Here is a 15,282-nt window from a genome sequence, read left to right on the forward strand (position 1 = left end):
TCCCATGTTGTAGCATATGTCAGAATTTCATTCCTTTTTAGGGCTAAGTAGTGTTCCATTGTATGTATATGCCATATTTGGTTTATCCAATTCTTTTTGATATATACCCAGAAGTGCAATTGCTGGATCATAGAGTAATTCTATTTTTAATTTTTTGCAGAACTGCTAAACTCTTTTCCATAGAGACTGGACCATTTTACATTTCTATCAACAGTACACAAGGATTGTAATTTCTCCACATCCTCACCATCTGAGGACACAGTAAAAAGGCCCACACTAGATGCCAGCACCTTAATCTTGGATTTCCCAGTCTCCAGAACTATGAGAAAATAAATTTCTTTATAAATTACCCCATCTCAGTTATTCTGTTATAGCAGCACAAAATGGACTAAGAAAATAGACATCTGTATTAGTTCGTTTCTGTTGCTTATAACAAAATACCTGTAACTGGGTAATTTATATGAAAATAAAAATTTACTGCTTACAGTTTAAGAGGCGGGGAAGTCCAAAGTCCAGGGAACACATTTAGTGAAGGCCTTGTTGGTGGCAGCAGAGAGAGAGTTCCTCATGCACCCTCCTTTTAAAGCCCTCAGGCTACGCCCCTGACCACCCACCGCTGTTAATCCATTCGCTATGTCATGGTCCTACAATCTAATCACCTCTTTAAGGCCCCACCTTTTAATTATCATAAGAGGATTTCCCACCCTCAACAGTTACAGTGGGGATTTAAGCTTCAGTGAGTTTGGGGGAATCCAATCTACAGCACCATCCTAATGGATGTAAGGTGATATCTCTCATTGGGGTTTTGACTTGCCTTTCCGTAGTGATTAGTGATGTTGATTATCTTCATGAGCTTGGTGTTGGTTTTTACTTTTAGGGAATTTATTATCTCACTTAACAAGAAATTTGATGGAAAGACAGTTCAGGGATGGGTTTTTTATTTAGCTTCAAGGACCAAGATTCTTTCCATTTTCAATTTGTTGACTTGTCTGGCTCCCATAGTCTCATCCAGACTGCAGCCGGAATTCCAGGTTTCACACGCAGTCAGGAGTGTCCAGAGGCAGAAAAACACTCTCTCCCTCCTCTCTTTTTCTCCTATTACATTTTTTATTTAGATATATTCACATACCATAAAGTTCATTGTTTAAAACTGTACAGTTCAGTTGTTTTTATAACACTGCGCTCTAACTAACTGAGCTTACTGGCTGAGTGACTTTTTTTGTTCTTTTTCTTTTCTTTTTTTCTTTTTTTTGGGTGGCTGGCTTGTGGGATCCAAAGGTTTGACCCTGGTGTTATAACACTGTGTTCTAACCACTGAGCAAACAGACCAGCCCTGTTTTTAGTATGTTCACAAGGTTGTGTAACCATCACCACTAATGGACATGGCCTAGATTCATTATTTCATTGAGGTTGCAAAGTGGCGGGATTCTAAATTAATCATTCTTTCTTTATTCATTAACTGAAATTCTTAAAGAGAAGAACTTTCCCTCATCAGGTATTTGGTTACTCTGAGATACAGAAAGGCAGAATAAATGTTTTCTTTTTTTTTTTTTTTTGTTCCTCTTCATTTACCAGTTTTCAGAATTATTATTAGCATCCTCCAAAGCTAGATGAACTTACAAATTTAAACATATGTGATGTGTTTGATTCATGGCAGATATTACTTTTATTGTTCAATCTTTGCCCAGTGGAAGTTCCTTCATTTTGGTTCCTGAATCTTTTTGGCACAGCTATAGTCTTTGATAACATCTTGGCTTTTGGCAGGATATGATGTTCCCGGATTATGTATGTTTTTTGCCCCAGACCTGGAATTAGCTGTTTCTCCAGAGTCGCGTTTCCTTTTAGTGGGAAATGATATTTCAGGACCACAGTCTCCACGCTAGAGGGGGCTCACTCCTGGGTTGCTCATTTTTTCTAGGTCTTTTCAATGGATAGAACTTGGAAATCCTAAGTACTTCTCTTTAAGGTAGTATGTAGCATCATTTATGTTAATATTTTAAACCTAGATTAAGGATTTTGGGGTTTTTAATTCTTTAATTTTATGTTTGTACCTTTTTTCTCTTACACTAGAAATCTTTGTTCCTGGTGACAGTAACATAGCAACTTATTTGCTATATCCTGTTACTTACATATGAAAGTTTTAGAAAATAATACCAGTGTTAACTTATTAATTACCAATGCGGTAACTTAAAATAGTTTAAGATTTTTAAAAATTTTCTTTTTGACCTTAGAATATAGACTTTAAGAATGTAATTCAAATTCTGTGTTTGAAAGCAACTGAACCACAACTTGATACATAAATTTAAAAGTTAAGTTGGTATATTTCGTTTGGATTTACTTTTCTTATCAAACTAACTAAAGCATTTACGTGGTTCCAAAGTCAAATATATAAAACCATGTATATTCAGAGAAAACTAGCTTGTACCTCCTGTATGTAACTACTTTTTATTGGCTGTTCATTTTTCCTTACATCTTGTGTTTTGTTTTTTCATACAAGCACATATATGTGTGTGCGTAGGTATTCATATTCTCTGGCTCTCTGTTAGATAAAAAATAGTATACACTGCAAAGTATTCTGTACCTTTTTATTTTTTAACAACATATTCTGGGCATTACTCCAAAGCAGTGTGTGGAGATCTCATTTTACTGCTATTAATATACCAGTAAGTGGATTTACTGTAGTTTATTTTCTCAGTACTCTATTGAATGAACAGAGTCCATTTTTTTTCCTGTTCCAGTGTTGCCATAGTCTTGTGCATATGACACCTACCTCATAGTTTTGTCATTTTGTCTTTGGGACTAATCCCTAAAGTGGGTTTGTAGCTTCAGAGGATAAATTTGTAAGTAATTTTGCTAGATGTTGCCACATTTCCCTCCACAGGTGTTGTACCATTTTTCCTTCCCATATGCAGCGTGTGAATGCTGCTTTTCATCAACGTTTTCAACAGAAGTATACTGTCATATTTTTTATTTTTTTCATTCTGATCCTGAGGAACTATATCTGAATATAGTTTAATTTTGCATTTTTCTTATTACAAATAAGGTTGATGAAGGGTCATTTGATTTCTTTTTCTATGAACTATTTACATTTCTTGCCTATCTTTCTATTAGGTTGTTAATCTTTTTATTTCTCAGAAGCATTTTACATGTTAGAGATTGTTGATTTGCTGACATAAGTTGAATTTTTTTTACCCATAGTTTGTACAGCTTTTTAATTACAATAAGGTTCTATTGATTAAAACTTAAAATGTGTACAGTCTTTGGCCCTGCAACTCCACTTATAGGAATTTACCCTAGAATGCTACACAGGCATATATATAAAAAGATATTAATAGTCCTGGCAATACCACTCCTAGGTATATAGCCAAGGGAATTGGAAACATAAGTTCATTCAAAAACTTGTACATCAGTGTTTATAGCAGCATTATTCATAATAGCCACAAGTGGAAACAACCCAAGTATCCAGCAATTAATGAATGGATAAACAAAATGCATTATATTCATGCAATGGAATACTATTTGGCTATAAAATTGAATGAAGTACTGATACATGCCACAACATGGATGAACCTTAAAAATATTATGCTGATTGGAAGAAGCCGGACACAAACGGCCACATGTTATATGATTTCTTGTACGAATTCTATTTATGTATGTTTCCAGAATAGGCAAATCCATAGAGATAGAAAGTACATTAGTGGTTGCCAGGGAATAGGTAGGTGGGAGAATGAGGAATGTTTCCTCATGGTTGTGGAGTTTCTTTGGGGGATGATGAAAATGTTCTGGAATTAGATAGTGGTGTTGGTTGTGTAACCTTGTTAATATTCTAAAAACCACTGAAATTTACACTTGAAAATGGTGAATTTTATGAGACGTGACTTATACCTCAATAAAAAATAATTTAAAATGCATAACCTCATCCTAATCATGAGAGAATATTAGACAGATGCAAATTGAGGGACATTCTACAAGTAATTGGTGAAAAATATACTGTTACTTCTCAAAAGTGTCAAGATGATGAAAGTGAAAAATAAAAGTATTAGGAACCTGCCTCAGATTGGAAGAGCCTAAAGAAATCTGAGAACTAATTCTGAACCAGAAAAAGAAAATGGGATAAGTGGCAAAATTAAAATAAGATATGTAGATTAAGGTATTGTAGCAATGCTAATTTCCTGGTTTGGATAATTATACCATGGTTATAGAAGATTTTAACATTTGGGGAAGTTGGGTGTAGGTAATACAGGAAACTTGAATTAGTTTTGCAGCTTTTCTGTAGGTTTAAAATTATCTTAAACTAAAATGTTTAAAAATAAAAAATTAATTACAACAGTTTTACGTAAGGGGAAACTTCGTAGATATCTGTCAATAGTGGAATGGTTAAAATTGTGGTACATTCATACAGTGGGATACTGAGTAGCTATTAAAAAGAATGTGGATCTGCATACAGTAACATGGAAAAAGAAAGATTAAGGAAAAGTAATATGCATACTGTTATCGATTTTGTAAAAATATTTTTTAACCTATAAATGTACATGTATGAAAATATGTGCCAAATTTCTAACCATGTGATTACGTATGGAAAATAGAATATATATATATATATTTCTTCAAAATTTTACAGCTTTCATATAGTCATGTAACAGTTACAATTTTTTAAAAAGTGTGTAGTGTGTGTGTACACAAGGGGTCTTCAAAAAGTTCATGGAAATGTTCGCATTATCTTTTAATTCCATTTTTTCCTGAACTTTTTGAAGTACCCTTGTGTCAGGCTGGATGACAGACCCTTCTACCCCATCCTGTGTGGGTCCTGAGCCAGGTAGTCAAAAGAAAAACTGAGCAGCTGCAGGCGCAGTGGACATGCTTTATTTTTAGACGCAAGCTCTGCCCAACAGCGGTTCAGAGCCGCTGCCTTCCGTACTGAAGAGTACACAAAAAATGACAACAACCCCAAAGGTACGCGGGCACACGCGCGCACTGACTACTCTCACGCAGCTTGTGTACAAAGGACGTGCTCAATCATATCCAGTCAGATCTGATGCGAGGGGCCTGACTGTACTGACTCCACTTTCCTCACACCTTATGTTATTAGAAAGTAAAACAGAAGTCAACACATTTGACTGTTTTATAAAATGTTAGGTAGAAGAATAATACTAAACCCATGTATGTAGTTCCCTTAATACTGCCTTTTACAAATTTAGTATTTTGGTTCTTTGTATTTAATCTCATTAGCTAACTTTTAGGAATATTTGTACAGTGATTCATTGGTTGTTTACTCTGCCCTACTTTGAGTGAAATCCCAGAGAGTGCTTGTTTGGATGACAAGTTCTGATGACAAGTTACAAACTTCTGTTTACTCAGAGAGCTGTTAAACCCCTTCTCATATCTCCTTACAAGGGAGTCATAGTAGTAAACAGGGCTGGGTATAGGAGTTATTTTCTTCTTTTTTTAAATTTTTAATTAATTTTTTTAGTTGACAAAAATCGTGTGTATTTATGATATACAACATGATGTTTTGAAATATGTATACATTGTGGATTGGCTAAATCAAGCCAATTAACATATGTTTTACCTCACATACTTATCATTTTTGTGGTGAGAACACTTAAAATCTACTCTCAGCAGTTTTCAAGAATACAATACATTGTTACTAGGAACGGTCACCATGTTGAACAGTAGATCTCTTGAACTTATTCCTCCCTGTGTAACTGCAATTTTGTATCATTTTACCAACATCTTCCCCCACCTCCAGTCCCAGCCCCAGTAACCACCATTCTACTCTCTACTTCTGTGCCTTCACCTTTTTTTTTTTTTTTGTCTTTTTCGTGACCGGCACTCAGCCAGTGAGTGCACCGGCCAGTCCTATATAGGATCCGAACCCGCGGCGGGAGCGTCGCCTCACTCCTAGCACTGCACTCGCCCGAGTGCGCCACGGCCTCGGCCCACCTTTTTTTTTTTAAAGTCTACATATATGTGAGATTATGTGGTATTTATCTGTCTGTGCCTGGCTTATTTCACTTAGCATAATGTCTTCCAGTTCATCCATATTGCTGCAAATGACAGGATTTCCTTCCTTTTTATGACTAAATAGTATTCCATTGTGTATATATATATTATATTTTCTTTATCTTTTTATCTGTTAAAACACAAGATCCCTCCAGTTTGGTTTGTACCCTGGAGTACCCTAATGTGACAGGCAGCTCAGGAACAAGTCTAGACCTTTTATCACAGCGGCTTCCTTCCCTTCAGCGTTTGTGGCTTTTAAGGATGACTTCTCCAAAGGGGGAGGATGCTCTTTTGGGGCCCGTACGTAACTTTGGATACTCCACATGCACGTGTGTTTTTGTATACATAGTTTTTTAAGTGCGGTAAAATACATAACACAAAATTAACTGTCTTACCCATTTTTAAGTGTACAGTTCACTTTTGTAGAGTCCACATTATTGTGCAACCTAAGTGGTATCATACAGTGTCTGTCCTTTTGTGACTGGTTTATCTCACTTTACGTTCTCAAGTTTCATCCATGTTCTATAATGTTTCATGTGCTTATATTTTAATCTGTTTTTCCACGAACTTTTTGAAGTACCCTTGTATTTTAAAACAAATGACACTCATCCTCCCACCATCCCTCAGCACCACAGATACACAGAACTGTTTACATGTGTTTTAGGCTAGGCTTCAAAACGTTGATCTTAGCAGTACTTGTTGCCCCTTCTGACCACAAATGTCTATAAAACATCTACTCTTTAAAGTAGTAAAAAAATGATGTTTGAATGGAGAATATATTCTTTCATCTCACAAATACTTTATTAAATGTGGTGTGAGAGATAAGATTAGAAAGCTACGAAAGTCATGAAAGCTCATGAAAAGTCTTAAAAGAGTTTAATCTTCACTGTGAGGGCAAAGGGGGGTCATATCAGTTAATAATTTCCACATAAGAAACAAACCTAAAATTTAGTGGCTTAACCACCATTTATGACACTTCTTTGGGTTAGCAATTTGGGTGAAGTCAGCTCTGGTTTGTTCATTGTTTTCACTTGGGGTTTCTCATGCTTCTGCAGTCTTCAGCAGGCGTGATTGGAGTTGGGTGATCTAAGATGACCTTGCTCCTGTGTCTGGCTGTTGGTGATGGCTGTTAACTGCTTGATCTACAAGGCCTTAATAGGGAGAGGCTCATGGGCTCTCATCTTCCTGTGGCTAGAAGAGATTTCTCTACGTGGTTGTCTTGAAGACCTCTGGAGGCCTAGATTCAGAAGTCCATGTTGTCACTTCCCCTAACTTTGGTTAGATCAAGTTAAGCCAGCATGCATCTAGGAAAGTGGAGAAATAGACTTTTGATGTTTCTTTTGATGGAATTGATAGAAAGTTGTTGTATAGCTCATTTTTTGCAGTAGCTCATTTTTTGCAGTATTCCATAGGATTGATAGGATAAGATTTGTATTTTTAGAAAGATCACTCTGAGTTTATTGTAAACAAATGTTTGGAGGGGGCAGGAAAAAGGAATCAAAGGCAGGTTTGTATGAGAGAGATGGTAGCATGAGTGTGCAGAGACATTATTGTATACTTTTTGTGCTCTGCTTCTAAACATGTCTGGAATTGGGATATCTTGAGATATTCCTTACTGATTTATGAAGGGGCAGAAATGGACTGGGGAGACATACAGCTGATCCAGAGAGGCTGAACTAGATCAGGCTCAACTGGAAATAATTGGTTAATTTTTGAAAAAACTTCCTAATTAGCTCAGATAATTTACAGAATTAAATTTTCTTTTTTAAAAATTAATCCAATTAAAAGTGTATGACTATTTTTTATCAGCATTCTGGTCATTGAGAGCTTAGAGTTGGAATGAAGGCAGATTTATTTTTGTCACCTTCCCATATCTGGTTGCCCTCACAGTTCCCCTCCATACCCAGGCCCTTCTGTTATGCCACATTTCTCTCCCTATCATTGTTCTTGGCTAGGGATGAATGATAGTTCAACTAAAGTAATTTATGCAGAGATGAAAGTAAAAAATTGTTTGCATTCTAGAAGAGATGTTTCTTAAATCAAATAGTTTCTAATTGGTAATATTTAAATATGTAATGTTAGTGAACAAAAAGGCAATTTGTTGTTTTTTTGCAAGGTGTTAAAAATTGCATAATAACAAAGATGTGTGCACACAGACTACAGTGTGTATCTGTTTTTATATTTAATCAGCATTGCAGACACATGTATCTGCATTCCATTGGTCTTCATAAAGCAGAGCGACAATGCCTGGGAAAGAATACCAACCATGGGAACTGAAAATGAGAAACGGATAGGGTAGCCCTCTTATGCTATCCGTTGTGAGCTATTTTAAGAGTTTTTAAGATTTTTGTATGAATGATGCTTGATAAATAAATAATTCAAGAGTAATACTTTGGGGTCTGGCATTTTAGAACGCACTGTTATTCTAATACCAAGGTCAAGGGTTCGGATCCTCATACCAGCCAGCTGCCCAGAAAAAAAGTAACGCTTAGGCCATTTATTGACGTATTCACCTACTGTTTGGAATCACTTGATTTGTAATGTGGATGGGTACCTATCAGAATTTTACCCAGATAACTAGGAAATTACTAGTAAATGCATATAGGCTACTTACTCATACATCGCTTTTTACTCCTAGAATTGGACTTTGTTAAGCTACTTAACTGAGTATTAGATTTTAGACTTAAGAGTTTGCCAACTGCTGTCTAGCCAGAACTTAAAAGTACACAAATGTATATGTATTCTTTTGTAATCCAGTGTTCTATATTTTATGTGGTTCATATTGAAAATCTATTACTTTCTAATTTATTTACACAGAGGTGAAACTAAGTTCTCTTAGTAATCCTCTGTGACAGGTTAGACAGTTGACATTTTGGGGTTGGATATTAGTAAATTGACAGTAATCCATATTCTGCTTCCCAGTTCACAATTTATATACAACTTTTTAAAAATTGATGTTTTGTGTGTTTTAGCGATGCCAGTACCATTTCCCCAGCACTCTAGTATTATGATTTTGTTGACATTTATTGAAGTACTGCTGAGTATAAATTTCAGTTTCCTGAGGTCAAATGTACCTGCTTCTTTTCCATGAAGAGGAAGTGCCTAAAACTTTCAGTCACTGAAAGTTAATTTCTAAACATGGGTGTAGTGGATAGGAGGAGCCGGTTCTGAAGGAATGCCAGAGAATTTATAAGCTGAATTGTACAAAGCCTAAGATAAACCCGGACTTGGAATAATTTTCTGTGAAATGTCATATTCCATCATTGATCTCCCAAACATAAAAAAAAAATCTGTTATTATGGAAGTTTTTATACACAGAGAAAAATGCAGTGACCCTGCCCTCCATGTACTTCTCACTTCTCTTCAGTAACCATCACTTTTCACTCTTAGTTCTTCCATCTATGCTACTCCTCCTACTTTTGTTTTACTTTTATTTATTTTTTTTAGCTGTAGATTTTAAACCAGATTGCAGGCATCATCTCCTCTCACAAATAAGTATGTTAGTATGTATCCCTAAGAGATAAGGATTTCTGAAATCTCTAACTTCATACCATTGTTACAATAATTATGGCTCTGTAGTATCATTTAATAGCCAATTTATTTTCATATTTCCATGATTGTCTCAAAATTATCTTTTTTCCAGTGAGTTTTAGTCAAAATCCAAAGTCCACTCATTGCTTTTGATTAATATTTCTTTAATTTCTTGTAATCAATATACTGTATAGTTCTCTTTTTTCCTGTTACCCATGTCATTTCTTTGTTGAAACTAGGCCATTTGTTCCAAAATTTTTTCCACATTCTGGATTTTGCTTTTTAAAATGAAAGGGGACAGGAAAATTAGTCTCAGAAGAGATCCTTTTTCCATGCCACTAGTATTTTGTTGAGTACTTAACCCATAGTGAGATAAGAGAAGGGCTGTTTGAAATGGATCATTGAACAAAACAGACAAAAATCATTTTTTTCATGACATTTACATCCAGGGGAGTTAGACAATGAATAAAAATGGATTGTAAACTTTGTGAGAAATTCTCTGAAAACAGTAGGGCATAACAAGGGGGATAGGGAGTTGTAGGACCTTGATGGACACGTAAGATGGCTGATTGAATGCAGTAGGAGCCAGGGAGAGTGGATCAGAAGAGGAACAGGATCTGATTTACATTTAAATGGATCGCTTTGGCTGCCGAGCAAGTGTGGAAGCAGGGGACCCCTTTTGAAAGTATTCTGTAATCCAGGGAGGAGTGGGTAGAGGACCTGACCTGGGGAGAGCAAGCGAGCCAAAGAGTAGTCAGGCAGGGTTCTGACTCCAGCAGCTGGAAGGATTGAAGAGGAAGGAGGGGCACAGAGGGTCTCAGAAGGCTTTGTCAGAGGCAGAGGGTGAAGAGCTGCTCCATTTCCATTCACTGTTCTGTTGATAAAGGACTCGCAAAAGCCATTACTTTTTGAAGGGTGTCCTGGTATGTTAAGGGCCTTTTGATTTTGTTGAGTAGTTAGGTACTTAAATGATCCTTTTTTTCTTCTTTTTTCTTTTAAACTTTGTGAAATGCTTTGTTTTAAAATGTTATTTAATGGCTTTGAAAAACTAACTGCTTATTTATTATTAGACATTGAGAAATTTGCAGGTTGGAGTATTAATAACAATTGTACTTGGCTATTTTTTAAAAATTTCAAAACTATAAAGAATTAAAGAATAAAAATATGAACACTCATATTCCCTTCATCTAAATTCAGCAAGTAACATTTTGTAGCATTTGATTTAGAAAATATGTATGCACCTTTTTTTTCCACAAACCATTTGACAGTAAGTTGCACACACCAAAAATACCCAATAAATTTAACATTAGTGCCATATGATCATCTAATATATAGTAATATTCATATTTTTCCTATTGTTCCCTTTCATCCAGGATCTAGTCCAGGAGCACCCATTTGGTTGTCATGACTGTGGTCTCCTTTACTCTAGACCAGTCTCCTTGCCTTTACTTTCATTTTTTTATGACATTGATATTTTTAAGGAGACCAAGCCAGTTGTCTTACAGACTCTCCTACAATCTGGATTTGTCGGTTTCCTCATGATTAGATTCTAGTTAAACTGTGAAGGTGTACTTTTACCTTTTGAAGACTTGGAAATAGAAGCATGGGGATAGTGTGGGTTTTACAAAGGCTTTTGTAAGTATCTCTTCCAGTTACTACCAAGTATTAGCAGAGCATCTGATCTTGCACTAAACATTGTCACAGAGTCAAAGAAACTACCTTAAATCTGAGGGATTTTAGATTTTATCTTGGGAACTCACAAACTGCAGAAAAATACAGATTAGGCACAGTCTTTAAAACAGAAACTGAAAGCTGGATTTTGACACCTTTAGATATGGAGTGTGTTTTCAGATTTGACCTAGTCCCCCACTCCCATTATTTAAATAATGAGCTTCCCCTGAGGCTTTTGAGCATATGACCCCTATACCCATCTCTTTCATTTTATAGCTAAGAAAACTACAGGCCTGGAGAGGTTAAGTTGCTGACGAACACCTCATTAGTAAGGGACAGAATAGTCAGGTCCTGGACCCTTGGTCTCTTGAAGACCCAGTTGATTTTCTACCAGAGCTCCAGTGATTTGTATTGACTGGACAAGTAGAAAGTTTACAGTCTTAGCATCTTCCATGATTAGGGGAGGTAAAGGAATCAGAGATACCACAGAATGAACTTTTATCTTAAGTAATATAGGTAGGTCCTAAATTTATTTTACAAAGTTCTTTCTATAGCATTTTAAGACAGTGGATTTCTTACACAGGTTTAGTATCCTTTATCTGAAATGCTTGGTAACAAAAGTGTCAGATTTTGGAATATTTGGAGCATACATACCAGTTGAGCATCCCTAATCCAAAAATCTGAAATTCTCCTGTGAACATTGCCTTTGAGCATCATGTCAGTGCTTTAAAAGTTTTGAATTTTGGTTGGTTGGTTTTGGTGGCTGGCCAGTGAGGGGATCTGACCCTGTGACATTGATATGATAAAGCTGTGTTCTGACCAACTGAGCCAACCAGCCAGCCCCAAAAGTTTGGATTTTGGAGCATTTTGGAATTCAAATTTTCAGGATAGCAATGCTCTACCTTGAAAGAAAGTGAGCTGAGGTGCCGGGTACTGTTCAAGCTTTATTAAAAGAAGAAAATCTGCCAAGCTGTACTCAAAGTGGCAGGCAGCCCAGGGCTGCCCTGAAAATGGGGACAGCCACAACAATGGGTTTGCAAAGGTTTATATTAACTTTTGGGTGCAAAATGTACAGGGGGAGGGACCATTAGGTTGATGTAACTGGCTGGAGAACTGCACCAATGCAGAAGCCAGAAAGTTGTTTCTAAGTCAGGAGGCTTCTGGTAAAGGGAAGGGGCTTGGTGCTGGAGTAGAAGACGAGGCTGGCAGCTATTTCATCCTGGTGCTTATTGTATGCACAATGGCGCTGGCCACATCCAAAATCCATCATACCTGTATCTCTTTACAGTATTTTTCATAGTAACTTTCTTATTTTTTTTTAGCTACAAGGCTTTGGCCGACCAAGTGTATACCATGCTGCTGTTGTCATCTTCCTTGAATTCTTTGCGTGGGGCCTGCTGACAACTCCAATGTTGACTGTAAGTATTACTGAACTGGATGCTTATTTATAAGAGCAAGGGAGAAGTTCTGAGGCATACATCCCCAGGTATATATGTGTAGGTATATGGAATAGCTCTTGATAGTGACTTAAGAGTGCTCGTTCCATTGGGTTGTTTCTACTGTGTGGTCTGAGAACCACCTGCAGTGAAACACCTGGGTAAATATTCGGGGGAAGCACTGCACTCTCACTGAACCAGAGTCTTGGGAGTGGTGTTATATGAATGAACTGTATGTATTTAGGAAGATCTTTAAGATACTCTATAATAAATAATGGCAAAGCATTGTTGAAATTTGTAAAATCTTTATGTGGATGTTAATGGTCTTTAACTTAAGGACATAGTAAATAGGAGATTGGTAAGTACCTTGTAACATTGAAAGTAACAATGGTAAGAATGTCCAAATTTCTGTTTTTGGTAGCTTATCTACAACCATTTTCTTCAGAATTTCCTAGCAAGGACTTGGATGTTTGATAAATGGTGTGGTTATAAGGAAGAGAAATACCAAAAAAAAGATTGGAGGCCAGATTTTAGGTGCCTACACACTTAATTTTAATAAAGATATTTTAAATTGGCCTTAAGTTTTAGTTGTCTTAAATTTTCTTTGAAAATCATTGGTGGTTAAGTCTTCCCAATCATCACTTTGCCTTACCAGATAATCCCTTTGGGTACAGATATCTTTGCTCCCCAATTAAGTTTAGAAAATAGAGAACTTTAGATAGTGGCTATTAGCCAGGTAGCCTTACATAAGATTTTGGTATAAACTTAAAATTTTTTATTCTTCTGGCACATTTAACACAGTTTGATTAATGAAAATTATAACTCTGGGTGAATAGTGGACTTACAAAAAATTGCCTGTATCTTTAATCCTCTTTTGGTCTTTCTTATTGCCCTTCCTTTTCCTTCCTAGTGCTTTACTACAGGTAAGTAGTCCCCATTCTAAGTTTTTTTTTTTTTTTTTTTTTGACCGGTAAGGAGATTACAACCCTCGGCACTGCGTGGTCCACACCACGCTCAGCCAGCGAGTGCACCGGCCATCCCTATATAGGATCTGAACCTGCGGCCTCAGCGCTACCAGCGCCGCACTCTCCGAGTGAGCCACGGGGTCAGCCACCCCATTCTAAGTTCCATAAGATTCTGCCTTTCATCGCTGTGTCCCTAGTGCCTAGTGCTGCCTGGGACACACAGTTAGTACTTAATGTGTTTCTCCAAGACGCATTTTTAGTATGAATGTAGACATACCAGGCCACTCTTTTTTTTTTCCCCAATATTTTTTATTACGTTAAAATACACGTGACATAAATTTAACATCTTAACCATCTTGAAGTGTGTGGTTCAGTGGTGTTAAACACACTCATAATGCTGTGCAGCCATCATCCCCGTCCATCTCCAGGACTCTTTTTGTCTTGCAGAACTGAAATTCTTTACTCATTGAACTCGCTATATCCCCCTTCCCTCAGTCCCTGGCAATCACTATTCTTTCTATGAATTTGACTACCCTAACTGCCTCATATAAGTGGAATCATACAGTATTTGTCTTTTTGTGACTGGTTTGTTTCACTTAGTGTAATGTTCTCAGGGTTCATCCACATTGTAGGATGTGTCAGAATTATCTTCCTTTCTAAGGTTGAATAATGTTGCATTATGTGTATATTCTACATTTTGTTTATCTATTCATCCATTAATGGACACTGGGTTGCTTCCACCTTTCGGCTATTATGAATAATGCTGCTATGAACATGGGTGTATGAAAATCAGTTCAAGTCCCTGCGTATAATTCTTTTTGATATATACACAAAAGTGGAATTGCTGGATCATAGAGTTATTTTTTTTTTTATTTTTATTTTTTTTTACTTTTAATAGTAGCTATCATGATGGGTGTAAGGTAGACCAGGCCACTCATTTTAAGGAACTATTTTTTTTGTTTTGGTTTTTCAGTTTTTGGCTCCAGTTCTCTGATTTTCTTTTTCCCTCAGCTTTTTCCCCCTCCCCGCCCAATCATTTTGTCTTTAATAACCTGGCAGTAATTCAAAATATGAAAAAAAGAGTCAAACTTCTTCCCTTTAAAGGGGATGCTACTACGATTGCCTCATACAAGCATGATCAAAGGCCATGATGGGACTGGATTCCAAAGAACATGGGTGATAAGGCTTCTGGCTCACAGATTGAAGAGTTTGGTTGTGGAGTCTCCAAGGGGTAGGAGGCAGCAGATGAGATGTGGAACTTAAGGGACCCTCAGAAAACAGACTGTGGTTGCTGTGTCATACATAGCACCTTGAAGCGTTTCCTGATGATGATTCAGTGTCATGAGTATTTGTTGTCTGGGGAGAACTGAGCTGGATGGTTTCAGCCGGTTTGTTGTTCCATAGGGTCAGATTTCTTTAATGTATAGAGCCAATCTCCCTGCTCATTGAGGTAATTCTGGAAAATGATAAACCAGATTTTCCAATTCTATCTGCAGCTCAGTCTGCCCAACTGCCTCTCGTTTCCCCCAGCTTCTTTAGGTTACAGAGTTTCAAAATAGTATCTTTCTGATGCAATTAGTTGCCTGTAATCTGTTCTAGTGGTTTGGTAGGTTTCTCAATATAGAAGTAATCCTGTGATCATTCTTTGTTTGGTAAGAATTAAATTGAAATGAAGA

General features: G+C 36.7%; 1 protein-coding gene across 1 annotated transcript in view; it reads left to right on the top strand.

Annotated features, from left to right (window-relative positions):
• The window catches only part of MFSD14B (major facilitator superfamily domain containing 14B), a 58,501-nt gene that overhangs the window by 13,197 nt on the left and 30,022 nt on the right, over window positions 1-15,282 (top strand). Inside the window, exon 2 of the mRNA XM_063099368.1 lies at window positions 12,528-12,623. Within this exon, the coding sequence (XP_062955438.1) occupies window positions 12,528-12,623 (96 nt within the window). The remainder of the gene's footprint in view (window positions 1-12,527; window positions 12,624-15,282) is intronic.

The sequence above is a fragment of the Cynocephalus volans genome, chromosome 6 (assembly GCF_027409185.1).
Source record: "Cynocephalus volans isolate mCynVol1 chromosome 6, mCynVol1.pri, whole genome shotgun sequence".
NCBI classification, from domain to species: domain Eukaryota; kingdom Metazoa; phylum Chordata; class Mammalia; order Dermoptera; family Cynocephalidae; genus Cynocephalus; species Cynocephalus volans.